A 16,649-nucleotide genomic window follows, 5' to 3' on the forward strand; every position below is an offset into this window, starting at 1 on the left:
TTGAACAATACCTTTTCTTCAAAATGCAAAAACAACACCTTCTGCCCTGTAGTGGGTAAATATTAAGTTAAAAATATGCTGCTTTTGCTGGGATATAGTACATTTTCTGGGCATTCCGAAAATATGCACAACAGAAAATTGATGATTTTTGATAAATGACATTGTTGAAAGGAGTGAGCGATGTATACACATTGTGTCGCATAGTCTCAAAATATCAACCATGTTTATAGACATTGTTTCCTTTGAAGGCTTGATGGAAAACAAGCATTTTGGTAAAAACTTATTTTTGCCACCCCTATATTATTTCACTGGGTTAAGAATTATGACTTGCACCTTGTAATTCACCAAAAATGCCTCTCTACATGTGGTTCAAATTGTACAGAAAATATTTTGAGAATTAAGATTCTTTATTTTGTTGCTATTTTCAGTATACGGATAGTTATTATTTGTCTTATTTTTAATAAATACATAGATTATCGAGTCTACACATTAATACATAATATATAATAAAAGATATTTGGGATAAATTTCTATGAAAATAATTGTTTCAATACATTATATCTATTAATATTGTCAAATCACATCAATACACCGTCAGGGCATATATAAATCTATAAAGCTTAGAGCCCTACCGGAATAAAATGAACAGCGAAATATATGCAACAACTCCAAATACGTGTGGTTCAAATCATTTTGCTGTTCTTATACCGATTATATGAACAAATATTCCTAGTGTTGAAGGAGGTAAATTCCTTTTTAAGAAGTAATTTATCATTTCCTAATATATATATAAATTTCTTTTAAAACTTATTATGAAAAATAAATATTAATACTGTTGTGTAAAGTGTATATATATAGTTAGTATGAATACTTTTGTTTATTAAATATAATTTCACATTTTCAAGAATAACATCATTATCACGAAAATATCTTCAAATAGCACTTGTAAATTTTAATTCATGTATTAGCCAAAATATAACAATAATTTTCAATAGATTTGTTTGCCTGTAATAAAGAGTGCTTTTTTTTGAGGGCTGATAAACAAAACATGCGATTGCAAAATATTATTTAGGTGGTAAAATCAGTAATGCACAGTTTTAAAGAAGAGGGTGCTGTGCATAATAATTTATCTATAACTGATACAATCAGCGGAAAACCTATGAGTAAATGATTTAATGGTTAGTTATGTATATATTTTTCTTCTGAATTCAATAGGCTGTCTGGAATTTAAGCTTACTTTATAATACATGCGTAACATTGTAAAATTCTGGAATAACTTTACTATTCTGGAGGAATGTGCGACAAAGCAAAGAAGATAAATAGAATGTTGATTTTGGTTGTACCTCAATATTTTTTGATGCAAAAACACCAAAAAACATTATATTCACGGGTAATCTAGGAATGCATAATAGGAAAGATGAAAGAGGCATTCTATCCTCTCCCTACCACTGTAATATTAGAGGCAGAGCCTACTCATAATTGTCTAAAATTCATTACTCTACAAATAAGTTTATAATACGTATGAATATGCACTACAACACCACTGAAAACTTCATTCACATTGCATACTTATTATTTTAATTCGATAAATGTCGATTGTAAAAAAATATGATAATTCAATCAATCGCTCTATGCTAAATTTCCAAAAACTTTGGCAACAATATAAGCAAGCCTAGGTTACTATTTGCTTCGAAAAACTATAGTTTACCACCAGGCCATTCAATCCAATAATAAATAACAATCCTCGACTGACATTTCCCATTTAAATTGCATTTTTTTATTAAAATAATGCTTTTTGGCTTTAATTTCTTCAAGAAATTCTTTCCTTGTTGATTTGAGTATTGGTGATGATATTTCATCGCATTGTTTAAGGTTTCAGTTCCAGCGCTCCCTGATTTTGTCGCAGAAGGTCCGCTTTGATAAGCATTGTGAGTATAGTTCCCAAAACCAGGATAACGCACAGTATAACATTTGACCAAATATCTCCCCACATTTCCAAGAAGTATCCGTACATTATGGTGAAGGCGATGCCAAATACCTGTAACGTTATTAAGAAAACAGATTAATCTTAATATAAATTTACATTTTACCTGCAATTAAGACTTTCATCCCAGTACTAAACAAATTTGTGAAGGTCTTCATAGGTTCTGATAACAGTTGCAACCAGGGATATATAGCTATTCTCAATCTTGTTGATGTTTCAAATCATACTGTGGCACCTTCAGAATTGATTGAATTCAATTTTAAAATACTTGAAACTTAAAAAACTAAAAAAATAATGATTTGGTAATTAGCTAGTCTATGCAGCCTTTTAATTTCAATGGAATATTTTGATAACTTATAAGGTAAGGTACCTGTGCAGAGGCATTCAATAGTCCTGAAGTAGTTCCTTCTGGTTCAGGATACGTTATTTCAGCCGCAAACTCAAATCCGACCGGGAGATAGCCAGTCATAAAGAATCTGCAATAAAAATAAGAATTGCTTATTACCACATTGTTTGCGAGAAATGCTTAAAAGCGTATTTTACATACTGTTGGTAGAGAGCGGGAGACGCCTATAAAAGTTCTATTTGCTTAGTTTTGGTAGAACGCGAGAGATGCCAAAAAACATTGTACAGATCAGAATTGCGGTTACTTGTGATTAGGTAATTTGTGATTGGTATACGAAACTAATTTGTTTACTAATTTGTGTCAGGGTTGATGAAAAAACTGCCCGACAACAATGTGTTAAAAAAAATTCATAAAATTTAACAATTGTAAACAATATATTAGCGATCGATGAGTATATTGAATATATATACGAATCTGGTTTATTTATAATGGTACGTGTACATGTTAACACCACTTTTCATAATATTTATGCGGGAAAGATAAAAATAATAATTGACACTAATCCAAATATGCTCAAAAACTCATAGTCGATGCTATAAGCAACATATTTTATTTTAGAAAAAAATATTTCGAAACATTGATAATTTTTATATAAATCATATTCTTCTTTTCTGTCTTATTCCTCATTACTAAGGGTTGTGACAAATATAAAAATGATAAAATATGATATAAATCATGTTTTGTATCGGCCGTACATGTACGGCCAAACAGACAGGTTGAAAGGATGATATATATTTTAAAATAGTACAAACCCAAGCAGGAAGCCGCTCACATATACCACAATGATGTATCCATGGCTCATGGTGAAGGTGTAAATGATCATCGCAATAGCCGAGAAAGCGTATACTCCCACAGTTGTCTCTTTGTAGAGGTGAGTTTTATCCAGGATGATTCCGCACATGAGGGATCCCAACATGCCAGCCAAGACTATTATCAGACCAATGAAACCAGCGTCTTTTGTAGCACCCTTAACAAAAAATACCTTATTTACACATTTTATTCATGAATTATTGACATGTTTATATAAAATTGTTATTTTGATTAATTATCTTTCCTTTTCATTTCCCTTTTTTTTCACCACGGTCTTAAGTATGATATCAAATATAAATTTATTATACAAATATTCTTTTAAACCTTGAATTCATAAAAATATTTAATATATTATAAATTTATTTTATTTTTTTTTTCGAGTAATTTTTTTTAGATTAACAGAAATAAAATTCAATTAATTTATTTTTTACTCGTAGCATATAAACGTCTTCAATTTTTTTCTGTTTGTAGGAAGGTTGTTGAAGTACTTAGTTCCTAAATATTTAAAGTTCTCTTGGAATTATTTGGTATTGTAAAGTCACGTTTATATCTTAAAGATGAGTTTTTTTAAAAACTGTTCGTGACAGTTTTTGACCGTCATTATGTTATTAGGTCATGTTTAAATTACCCATCATTGTCTACCTCCGTAGTGTAGTGGTTTGTTTAAGTGTAGTGGTTAGGTGAAGTAAGGTTAGGTTCAGATTAGTTTAGGTTAGGTTAGGTTAAGATTAGTTTAGTTTAGGTTAGGTTAGGTTAAGTTAAGTGGTTTAGTAAAATGATCATGTTAAAATTACCCGCCTTTGTTTACCTCCGTAGTGTAGTGGTTAGGTTAGGTTAAGTATAGTTGTAAGGGGAAGTTTGGTTAGGTTAAGTAAAAAGATCATGTTAAAATTACCCGCTATTGTCTACCTCCGTAGGGTAAGCGTGTTTGACTAGCGTGCTGGAGGTCTCGGGTTCGATTCCCAGGAGGGTCAAAAGAAGTATTAGCGATTTTACACGTAATATTTATGTGTCACCTAGACGGTAGGTACCTGCAATACAAGACCGATCACCTTGCCTTCGTGTAATTGACAATTAAGATAACACTGCGTTAATACGATGCAGTGTCCTGTTCTCCATCGGATGAGGATAGAAGTTAATAAGAGAAAGAAACATTACCAAAATAATGCAAAAATCTCATCTATATAATTTTCACAAAAAACAAATTAAATTAAAATGTTTTTTTTTCGACACACCTCAATATTCATTTAGGTTTATGTATGCAAAAAACTCGTCAACACGGTTTCTCACAAAAAAATAAAAATAAAATATATATATTTTTTTTAATACCCCCCGTTTACATTCACTCCAATCAGGTTTTTGTGTGCAATAAAACTCATCTACATGATTCTAAAAAATATAAGTATAAAAATGTTTTTTTTTGTCAATGCCCCGGATCAACACTTTCCCTCCGTTCAAGTTTTTTTCAGTCCCTTAAAAAACGTAAAACAGGGGTTTCTCTGTATATCATATATAACATAATACAATCTAATATTTACGTTATAAACACACGGTTGACCTGATAAATATGCATTGATGTGCATAAACAGGCATTTTTTGGTTATAGTTGGGTGATAGCTAATCCCAGTATTGATCTTTACGATTAAGTCTTTATTCAGAGTACCTGTCTTTCAAACTAATTATGCGCGGAGTTCTCTTATGTTTCGAATGGTTAGTGAGTACAACTCATGTTTTAGCCAATTTGACATTTTCAATTGCGGAAAATCTGTTTTGAAAAGTCGAATGGTGAGAATATTGTCCTCTCAGGATCTTTAAAACTATGCTTCTCAGCATTGTATGTATGTCCCCACTAGAATCAACATCACACACACACACACAAACACATTCATTCATTTGCCAGATCTACACTAAATATTTTGAACTAATCTTTATGTTTCTGTGGCTATAATTGGCTTGTTTAATGTATATCTTTTAATTGTTTTGTTTTACATATGTTTCTGTTGTTAACCCAAATAAAAAATAAATAAAAAAAGTCAGAATTATTATCAAAATTAGTATTTACCGGAAAGTAGAGAAGTACAACTTGATTCAGGAATGTAGAGATGGCATAGAAAGTTCCAACATTGATTCCGTATGATATCAGTAACAGAATGTAGTTTTTCTTCACCGCTAGTCTCTTGATGGAGTTGAAGTAGTCATCAGTTTGTTTTTTCTTCTCCTGAGCTGCTGAAGGAGGATTTGGCGGTTCGGCCTTGAAGACTGAAAATAAAAATACATGTAAAATTATGCATTGCTTTCATTGTGAATTATTTCAGTCCGAACGCACAGGAACGGCGTTCCGATACCTTTTTTAGTCGGGTTTAAGGCAGTACCGGATTAAGAGCAGTGGCAGCTCTAAGCCAAAATATAAATGCGACTATTGGTGTTTATTATTTTAGAAAAAAGTAAGGAATATTCAATTTCAAATTATCTAATAAATATATACTATACACAAGTAACTAAATTTAATTTATTTTCTTGAATGTTTTTCGCAGATACTTTGTGGCACATTTTGTAAACTTTATAAAATAAAACAACTTTGTGTAAAAAGTGTACCGATTTTTATTGGTACACTTTTCCAATCGGTTTCGACAAGAACCTTGTCATCATCAGGGTTTACGTACTAATTCTAAAACATTGAAATACTCATAGTTAGGTTAAAAAATGGTTAAAAATAAAGTTGTTTTATTTTATAAAGTTTTTAAATTAAATTTAAGCTATTCTAACTCTTACGATCGAAAAATACTCAATTACGTCTTCAAAGGATAATTGTCTCATTTTGTCAGCTTTAATGTTCATACAGCACTGTCTACATGTATATATGAGTATATAGGTACTAATTTTGCAGCCTAAGCTACAGCTTATTTAGCTAGTACGTAAATCCAGCTCTGGATTTAAGTAACTCGTTTGAGTAGTATTTTATTTAATAAAAAAATGTGCGTTCTGGCACCTTTTTTCTTACAAAAGCACCGATATTATCCATAAACATTAGTTAGCTTCTCTCATTACAAAAACAAACAAAAAATAGTTTAACAATGAGCCATTCAATGAATAAAAATATCTCTGGCCTTGATCCATCACATTTCTATTAAATGCTTTCCTTATTTATTGCCAAAATGTTTGATCTTTCTTGGCATCATCTCACCAGATTTCATATCTATCATCTTGTATCACAATGGTTTTTACGAATCTTCGCGTTGAAATTTGAGTAAATATCACAAAAAATAAGTACTATTTGGCAATGTTTTTGTTCCTTTTGGAATTCGACCGACACATGGTGTAAGAAGTAAGTCAAGGATATTATGATGTAATATGAATATTATGTGTATGAATTATATAGGGTGTGTGTCAGACAACGGTCGTATTTGATACACTTTGTGTTCATTGCTACAATGATGTAAATTCTAAAAAGGAGAATTTGTTTCTTTGAGACATTCTTTGCTTTAGCGTAATAAGATCTATTTTAAGTGGGTCGGGGTATTTGTGATGCATTAATCATATCGCTTACTCCTTTCAAGAACGTCATAAGCAAAATTCGACAATTTTCAGCAGTGCATGTTTTCGGAATGCCCAGAAAATGTACCATATCCCAGCAAAAGCGGCATATTTTTAATTTAATATTTACACACTACAGGGCAGAAAGTGTTGTTTTTGCATTGTGAAGAAAAGGTATCGCTTAATTATTTTTTTAAATAAACTAAATATATTTCAAATGGAGAAAAAAACCATCAGGCTCTACCTAAAAAGATCTGTTGCACACTAAAAAGTTCAATAAGTGGCTTGATATTTATTTTTTACATATTGTTTTATATTTTTAAACTTTAAAAACGTTCTCCTGAAAAATCAAGTATTTTGATATGTGACGTTCTTGAAAGGAGTGAGCGATGTATCACTCAATTGTAGGTGCTTTGGCAAAAAAGTAGATATGAATGAATTAGTGTTTTTACATTCTTACTTACAAATAAACATCAAAATCAGCAGTGTAGTGGTAAAGCCGGCCACACAGAAGAACATGAGTCGGAGCCCTTTGGCAACCAGTTCCTTATCCTCGTGGTTCTCTACTAGTAATGGTGGCAGAACAAATCCGAGGGCCACACCCAACTGAAAGAAAAAAAATCATCATTACATTACAATACCACTACTTTATAACGCTGCCATCCGCCTTTATAGTGTAATGGCCAGCACGCTCGCCTACCATTCTGGAGGTCCCGGGTTCGATTCCCAGAGGGGGTCAAATAAATATGAGTTATTTTTTATCTGTAATATTTATTCAATATTACCCTGGACTGGTATCTGAAGCAGAGGGCTGATCACCTTTCCTCAAATAAATAAAAGTGATTTTTTCTCTGCAATATTTATTCAATATTACCCTGGACTGGTATCTGAAGCGGAGGGCTGATCACCTTTTCTCAAATAAATAAAAGTGATTTTTTCTCTGTAATATTTATTCAATATTACCCTGGACTGGTATCTGAAGCGGAGGGCTGATCATATTTCCTTCATGTGTTAACGATCAAGATAACACTGTGTTTATACGATGCAGTGCCCTATACATCATTGGGATGCGGATAAGGGTTTGAAGGAAGGAACGATATTAAGTATCCATCTGAAAATGTAGAACTCAAAATTTTCAGCACTTCATCCCGTAAAAAATCTGCTAGAATGAAGGACCACTACAAATAACCTCCAAGGTTATCCTTTTTTGGTGAGATTGAAAAGGTTTTGGTTAGTGATCAATTTAATAACACTGCATTTATATGACGCATGCCTTACGCACCGTAGGGTGCAGATAAGGGTTTATTAGGTAGGTACCTAAAAATATATTTAAAAAGAAGAAAAATAAATTATAACCACGTAGGTAATGTATAATATAATATGATATTTGTAACCACACTAATGAAAAAAATCAAATATTGATATAGGCAGTCAAAAAATAGACGCAACTTTTTGGTGTGTGACATTTACTAGGAAAAATGGAATTTCAGCGACGAAAAGACTTTCTTTCAAAGGGTATTTTTATTTTCTACATAAAGGTAAGGCATTACTTTGACCTTAAAATATAAAAGTAACAACTGTTATTGATAAATGTCAACCGAATAATATAAAGGCTTGTAGATTTAATAATAAAATTTGTAAACATACCGATGAACACAACATTCATTTTGTTCAATTTGAACGAGGAAAACAATAAGCTAGTTGGCATTTGTTCTGAATGCTCTAGGCCAGTGGTACCCAAAAGTTTTTTGTTGTTGACTAGTATTTATTCCAAGAAAGACCACCTAAACGATGGAGGGATAGCTGGTCTTCCACTTCCCGGGAGCGGACCGGAGAATGACAGGACTTAGTCCTAAAAAGAAGAAGAAGAACCACCTTCCACACACTCAGTTTTTGGTGAGAGTCAAGATGTCAAGGTACTGTCGAAACCGGTAGGTTAAATTGTATTGATAAAAAAAGTGGTGAAAAAAAAGTTAATTAATTTTATAAAGTTTATAAAATGTGCCACAAAGTATCTGCGGAAAACATTCAAGAAAAAAATATTTAAGAACTAACTCAATTTATAAAATATGTCAAAGTTTCACTGTATATTATTTAAGGACCATCGTATCATATTATTTTTATACAATGCGATGGTCCAATGAAAAAAAAAATGCTTGGTTACGCCTACGTTATTTTGGAAACCGCTGACCTAGACACGTATATTTCCGTATTTCTATAATACCTACTTTTAAACGTTTATATTTCTACCCTTTTCGACAGCGAAATGTCGAGAATGATTTGGAATCTTATTTTGAGAAAGCAATTTCCGGAATGTATTAAACTTTGTAAGGCGTAAAGATATGCATAAAATTTTCTCGCTTCTAAATTTTTTGAGTAAAGGGCTTCTTCTTGACATTTATCCAAATGACGCAATATCTACCTTACCTACCTCCGGGTTTTAAATAATCGGGTCGTATAAAGTGATATATGGCATAACCAAAAGCTTAAGGTTTGGCATTTTTCTAGGAATTCGTTATTTTTTTAAATTCCAGGTACTAAGATCAATCCTCCCATTTTACCTTATTTATTCGTTATTCGCAGTCAGTATTTCACGTTGTTTTTTAAAACGCCCTTTGCAGATAACTTATTTATTGACAGGTTTCTGAGCGAATTTTTCAGTACAAAATAGTACAGGTAAATAAGCGATCAAAACTCTGTATACTACAGTTGTCAGGAAAATCGTCGGATTTCACCAACAGACATGGTTATTTTATGCAAAAACGCTTGTGACGATCAAAGTCATTTTATTGTATTTATTGGTTTGGCGTTTTATTTGTAGAACTCCATTTTAATTTGTGTATTAATTTTTTTTTCTACAGATTTTGAGTCTACTAAGTTGTATTTTTATTAAAAACATATGAAAATTAATATTGTGACAATTGTTTCGCCTAGTATGCCATAACTTGGCGAAACAATTGACACAATATTATATTATTTATTGTTTCGGCATTAACTTTGCGGAATGACATGATTATTTTATTAAAATTAAACACTTGAATAATCCACTTAATCGAGTTTTATTTTATTTACGACTAGTTTCGAAAACGACAATTGTTTTCTTCAATTCTTTCCATTGTAATCTTCTGGTACAAGTTAAAACTAATTTAATTAAAAAATTAATTAGTAATGTTAATTTTAATAAAATGTCACAATATTAATTTTTATGTGTTTTCAATAAAATACAACTTAGTAAACAATTTGTGTTTGATTTAAAAATTAATTCAGTTAAAAGTTATTTTAATGGACATGCATTCATACATACATACTTACATATTTTTATATTAAAAAATATATAAAGATGTTCCAATTTTATTTTATTACCATATTTAATTTTTCACATTAGGGGCTTTCATCTAACCAAATTTCAAGAGCTTTTCAGTGAAATACTTTTGTCTTCATATAATGTACGGTTTAAGCACAGTAATTTCTTAGATTTAATGATAGTGATTAGCATATTTGTAGATACAAAAAAAAAACAATCACTTGAATTTGCATAAAGCGGTTTAAAACGAGTTGCTGAGAAACGTAAAAAAACGGTTACTGATTTATTCAGTATCGTGCGGGCCTAATTTCGCTCGTTATCAAAAAAATATTAACCAACCCGCGATGGAAATTTACTTTACAGACAGTGAAAATAACACGAGAAAATCGCTTTTAAATGTGTAATAAAAACCACAAATATTTTTTCGGGAAATTAAAAAGCGCAAGTTAAAATTCTTTTTTGTTTTAACGTAAAATCAAAGCTTGAAAGCATTTTTTAATAAGGTTTCTTTGAGGTTAAAATAAAGAATAGTTAATGAAAGGAGGGGAAAGTAATTTAGTGTAGATAGTTAGATAGCTTTCTTGTGACTGGTGCAGTGATGTGTGAGTGAATAATGTCCAAATCAATAGAATTAATTATAAGGGATTCCTATAAGTACTTTTACGTATACGTATCCTAGAATTGTAGGGTTTTGTCTTTGTCTAATGTTCTTTCAAGATAATTCAACAAAGTACCATTAGGTGCAGACCGCAGAAACGAAAAGAATATCAAGTTTGATATTGTTCGTCTGTCTTAAAGTGTACGTAGCAAAAATAAAAACGTTTCATAAGGTTAACGGAGTCACGGCGTAGTATTTTCATTCATATTTATTTTACCGTAAAGTCTTTATTTACGAATGATATACTGCTAACATAATTATATTTTGAATAGATTCCTTTCGTATGCGAGTTGTAACAATGATAAATGTCTAAACCTATTTCTCGTTGAAGAGAGCTAAAGATTTCTTTACGGATGGCATCACTGACGGCAAAAATCTACATTTATCAAAATTACAACTACATAAAATGGAATCCAACAACAGTGGTAGAAAGGTGAATGTTACACAAGTGTATAAAGTGCCAGCTTAAGGCCAATATCAATTAAATGCTAGGTCGTAAGCCCTAGAATGCTCAGACATCCATATTGTTTCTTTTAAGGGTGCTAAATGCTTTGTTTCTAGTTGAGACACGTATAATCTATTGTATATTGGATATATTATCTGTAAAGTGAATAATCCAGTATCCAATTAAATAAAAAAGAATAAATTTAATTAACTTTTTACTATTAAAAAACCATTAATTGTCGTTTCACAGTTCTTTGAAATTGAAATATTGTAATTATGAATACATTAAAAATGATAAAATCCCGACTTCCATATTCTTCTTCATCTTTGATGAGATGTCAAAAAATAATATTAAAAATTATAGTAACAATTGTTTTTTTTTTGTAATAAATGGATACAATTTTGTAAATACCTTATTTGTTAATATTATAAAGGTTTATTCAAAAGTTCCTTTAAAAATGGTTGGCGCTAGGATAAAACTGTTATGAGTAAAAATGGTCAACATTAAATTATATATAAGCCTTAGACATAATTTTCCGAATTTGTATTTTACGAGTATCAAAATAAAATAAGTACCATTTCAACGATTATTTTATGACGATCTTTTTTTATAGGAGGTTAGTGGGGATACTTCTAGGATCCAAAAGAAAACTTGTGCCAAAAATCAAACTACATTTCATAGGATGATGTATAATTTATTTGTGGTAAAAAAATATCGTGTCTTTTTTTTGGTTTCTCAAATGGAATATAAAATGGAATGGTTCATATGGTAATAAATAAAAGAACGAATGAATATATATTAAAAAAAAAAAAACAATTACTCATTTCGTAAATACAGAATAACAAATCCAACGAATAAACAGACCATTTTTAACGATCCTGAAACAGTTACTAGGCGAATAAATTAATATGAAATGTGTAAGTACTTATAAAAAAATGTTTTTATCCAAAATGTTTTCAAATGGCGGAGATTAGCATTTATAGGGGTTCAAGTGAAATAACCCGTGTGTTTTACGGCCGAAGAGCTTAAAAGGTTACCCAAATAAATTGGTATCAATAGAACATTCGAGTTGATAAATTTTCCACTATTAGACGCAATTTCATAAAACTCTCGACCCAGTGCTATTGATTGCGAACCGTAAAGCTTTTGCTATTTCACCGAAAAATGAATAATTTATGTGGGCCAGCGAGCAAGCTAGGGGGGCTTGCATCCGACCTTTGCTCGTAGATAGGGACCGAAAGAGGGTAGAATGAAGGAAGTGTAAAAAGTATTACCATTTTAGATAAGGCAGGACGACTGTAAATTCACTATTTGAGGTGGTTAGTTGGGGCAGTTTATTTTTAACTCCCTATCGAAACATTGATTGGAAAAACATAATTCTCTATTAAAAGAGTACCAAAAGATGTCAAAATGAAATGAAAGATGATTTAAAATTGGATTTGTTATTTTTAAAGTGAATTATTCAGTATATTAATCTTATTTTGGCATCAACAACAGCATTTTTATCGATCTTGGTGGATTATTTTCAGTTTTTATTTAGTATCCACCTGAATGTGAAAATAACGAAAAAACTACGTTTATTTCACCCTTTTCCGCACGCAGATAGTACGTAAGACACCGCTTCGAGTTTAATTTATTTTGTTTATAAAACGCATTGTTATCATTGTGGTATGGTAATACAACACTCTCCATTCATCGTTTACTTTGTGTAATACCATTAGTGTTTTTTTAAAGTAGTATTTCTCAATGTGAACGATGAATGATAAGGAGAGTGTTATTTTATTTTATTTTAAATGATAAGTTCTGCATTCATAATATTTGAATCTAAATCCTACTTCTAGGATTGGAACGTGTTTAATGAGATATAGATGATGAAAGTAGAATATTAAAGGGTATATATATTTTTTTAAAACCCTTATCCGCACCCCAATGGTGCATAGGGCACTGCGTAATACAAACGCAGTGTTACCTTGATCGTTAACCATGAAGGAAAGGTGATCAGCCCTCCGCTTCAGGTACCAGTCCAGGGTAATATCGAATAAATAGTACAGTGAAAAAAATCACTTATATTTATTTTACCCCCCCTGGGAATCGAACCCGGGACCTCCAGAACGGTAGCCGAGCTTGCTAACCATTACATTACGGAGGCGAACGAACACTACGGAGCCGTAAAGGGTATATAGAAAAGGATAACTACATGGTTTTAGAAAAGGAAATGAAGAAATAATAGTAGGAAAAGTAGAACAGCAGCGAAGGCAAGTCACCTGAGGTTGCATATTTACTCGGTTGTGTAATAACGCTGCGAATGTGTTGCATCCGTTGAAGTCAAATAATCATTTGCAATGTAAAAAGCGTCCAAAGTTAAAAATACCAAATAAAAATTCACTATTTCCATGCATATCTTTCTATTTTAAATTATTAAGTACAATGATGAAACTAAGAATATAATATTGCTTTGATAATAAGCAGTTTTCTGGTTACAAGTGGAAATCTTTTTGATTTGACCACCACGTTAGCTTTTCAAGGGAAATTATCGGAAATCAATACCGAAATATATTTCTTTCAGTGATAAAATACACACGTTGCGGCCCTACTTATACGACCTGAAAAAATACAGATTGTACAAAAGTAAGGGTCCAAACAACTGCGCCAACAATACAATATATTTATTGCACACACAATATAGATACATATGTGTTAGTGTATCGTACATAACGAAGTTAGCCACACACTAAAGAAATCGTAAGGTAACTTTGAAATGGTTCATACTTGATAGAAATCTTTAATAAGATAGAACCTTTTCCAAGTGACCCAGCGAAGTGTCAATTATCGTCAACGAAATGTCGAAGTGACAGTCAAACGTCAATCAATTAGATTTTATTTGATTTCACGGTATCTACAAATAGATCTGTTTTTTTAATCAGTCAAAACGTTGTGTTTTAAGTGAACTTTATTATATTTCACCAATTTATGAAGACAATTACTATCAGATGATCGTCGAAAATACGATGCCAGGCAGTAAAATACCCGAAATATATATTTTTATGATAACTCTGATTATATTATTAGTATTATTTGAAGCGTTGCAATTTATCAAATAAGAGGCCATTCATAACAATAAAAGTATTTGACTAATTTACATAGCGCCATTTTTACAAAATGTCGTCTCAAGGACGCCTAATATTTTTCTTCTTTACTACATCTTATAGTTTGTGCTACGTATATATATTAACTAAACTATGTTATTTGTATTCTGAAAATAATCTTGAACAATAGATTTTATCACATCACATTATCACATACAATGAACATAAAATCACATTTGTGGTTTAAGTTTTTTACTAGGATTAATAAAACAGTATATTATATATGTTAAGAAATGTATTTCTATATCTTATTAATTTAAAATGTGTTCCGCCATGTAACAGAGTGCGACAGAGAAAAACCAATATGGCGAGTTACGTCAGTTTTGAGAGAAACTTAATAACATAAAATGTCGTTTCTTTGTTTTTTCAAACCAACACGAGTACATATATTGAGTCTAATATTATAAAAGTATTAAACAGAATTATTTTCAACTTTTAACAGTAACTTGAGAATAAAATTTGAACTTAATATAAAATTGTGACTTAGTTTCTTAGTTTAACACGAGGTTTAGGAAGAGATATTGCTACTTCCTGTAATTAAACGTTTCTGTGAATGTGTTTATATATATATATATATATATATATATATATATATATATATATATATATATATATATATATATATATATATATATATATATATATATATATATATATATATATATATATATATATATATATATATATATATATATATATATATATATAAACACATTCACAGAAACGTTTAATTACAGGAAGTAGCAATATCTCTTCCTAAACCTCGTGTTAAACTAAGAAACTAAGTCACAATTTTATATTAAGTTCAAATTTTATTCTCAAGTTACTGTTAAAAGTTGAAAATAATTCTGTTTAATACTTTTATAATATTAGACTCAATATACGTACTCGTGTTGGTTTGAAAAAACAAAGAAACGACATTTTATGTTATTAAGTTTCTCTCAAAACTGACGTAACTCGCCATATTGGTTTTTCTCTGTCGCACTCTGTTACATGGCGGAACACATTTTAAATTAATAAGATATAGAAATACATTTCTTAACATATATAATATACTGTTTTATTAATCCTAGTAAAAAACTTAAACCACAAATGTGATTTTATGTTCATTGTATGTGATAATGTGATGTGATAAAATCTATTGTTCAAGATTATTTTCAGAATACAAATAACATAGTTTAGTTAATATATATACGTAGCACAAACTATAAGATGTAGTAAAGAAGAAAAATATTAGGCGTCCTTGAGACGACATTTTGTAAAAATGGCGCTATGTAAATTAGTCAAATACTTTTATTGTTATGAATGGCCTCTTATTTGATAAATTGCAACGCTTCAAATAATACTAATAATATAATCAGAGTTATCATAAAAATATATATTTCGGGTATTTTACTGCCTGGCATCGTATTTTCGACGATCATCTGATAGTAATTGTCTTCATAAATTGGTGAAATATAATAAAGTTCACTTACATTTATTTTCATAATAAATTAAATATGTCAAATACTATTAAGCTGTAGGAAATGATAACTTTATAATCACCATTGCACCAAACGATCCGTTCAGATTAATTGATTTAGTGACCGAATCTTATATTTCGATTTTTTTTCTTATCTCACCGTTAATTAATTATCCCCTTCTCGACGACGCATTTTTTTCAACAACGCAAAGCTCATTGTTAATTTGATCCGGTCTTAATGACCGGATCACTTGGATGATGCAGATCCACTAATGTGCGTATTTTGAACGAACGGATCTTAACTACCTTCACATGAATTTTATGTTTGATTTAGGATTCGCTAGCAAAATAACACTAATAACATACACACATACCCACTTAAGTACAAAACTTAAAACAATATGCTCAAAATTAACATTGTTTTGTAAAAAAAATATTTATTTACTTTCTGAAATGAAAAAACTTTTAAGTTTTGTTTCTTTTCATATTAGTTCATGAAATAATATTTTATTAAAAGCTAAACAAATTAATCTTAGAGAGGACCCTTTAAACATTCTTCAGAAACGTCTAGCTTCTAGCAAGATCACACAAAAAGAAAAAGAAAAATTCAAAACATTTGCGTCGGTTAAATGAGAGACGGGTAACACAACTCTTTAAAAAATATTTTTTATATTATTTTATAGATGTAGTAAAACGTGTAATATCTATCATAAAAATGTGAAAGGTTTGGGACACGTTTCAGTCCATATGTTTTTCGGTTTGATACACTGTTGTTTTCAATTATGTTATCCACAAACAACACACAAGAAAATAACGAAGACAGAAAACGAATTTATACATTTTTTACAGCAAATGATAAATATATTTTGTTAAATGAACAAGGATATTTCAACATTTGGC

General features: G+C 30.5%; 1 protein-coding gene across 2 annotated transcripts in view; it reads right to left on the reverse strand.

Moving 5' to 3' along the window:
• Window positions 1–897: 897 nt before the first annotated feature.
• LOC148307508 (choline/ethanolamine transporter flvcr2a-like) overlaps window positions 898–16,649 on the reverse strand; it is a 57,219-nt gene continuing 41,467 nt past the window's right edge. For both annotated transcript variants that reach the window (XM_088263518.1, XM_088263519.1), the window contains exons 4-8: window positions 7,199–7,340; window positions 5,263–5,459; window positions 3,143–3,357; window positions 2,355–2,460; window positions 898–2,038 (exon numbers count right to left, since the gene is read on the reverse strand). In XM_088263518.1, the coding sequence (XP_088119644.1) occupies window positions 1,868–2,038; window positions 2,355–2,460; window positions 3,143–3,357; window positions 5,263–5,459; window positions 7,199–7,340 (831 nt within the window). In that variant the 3' untranslated portion in view covers window positions 898–1,867. The remainder of the gene's footprint in view (window positions 2,039–2,354; window positions 2,461–3,142; window positions 3,358–5,262; window positions 5,460–7,198; window positions 7,341–16,649) is intronic.

This window comes from Brachycentrus maculatus, unplaced genomic scaffold (assembly GCF_059751285.1).
Source record: "Brachycentrus maculatus isolate JH-2025_06_01 unplaced genomic scaffold, ASM5975128v1 h1tg000199l, whole genome shotgun sequence".
NCBI classification, from domain to species: domain Eukaryota; kingdom Metazoa; phylum Arthropoda; class Insecta; order Trichoptera; family Brachycentridae; genus Brachycentrus; species Brachycentrus maculatus.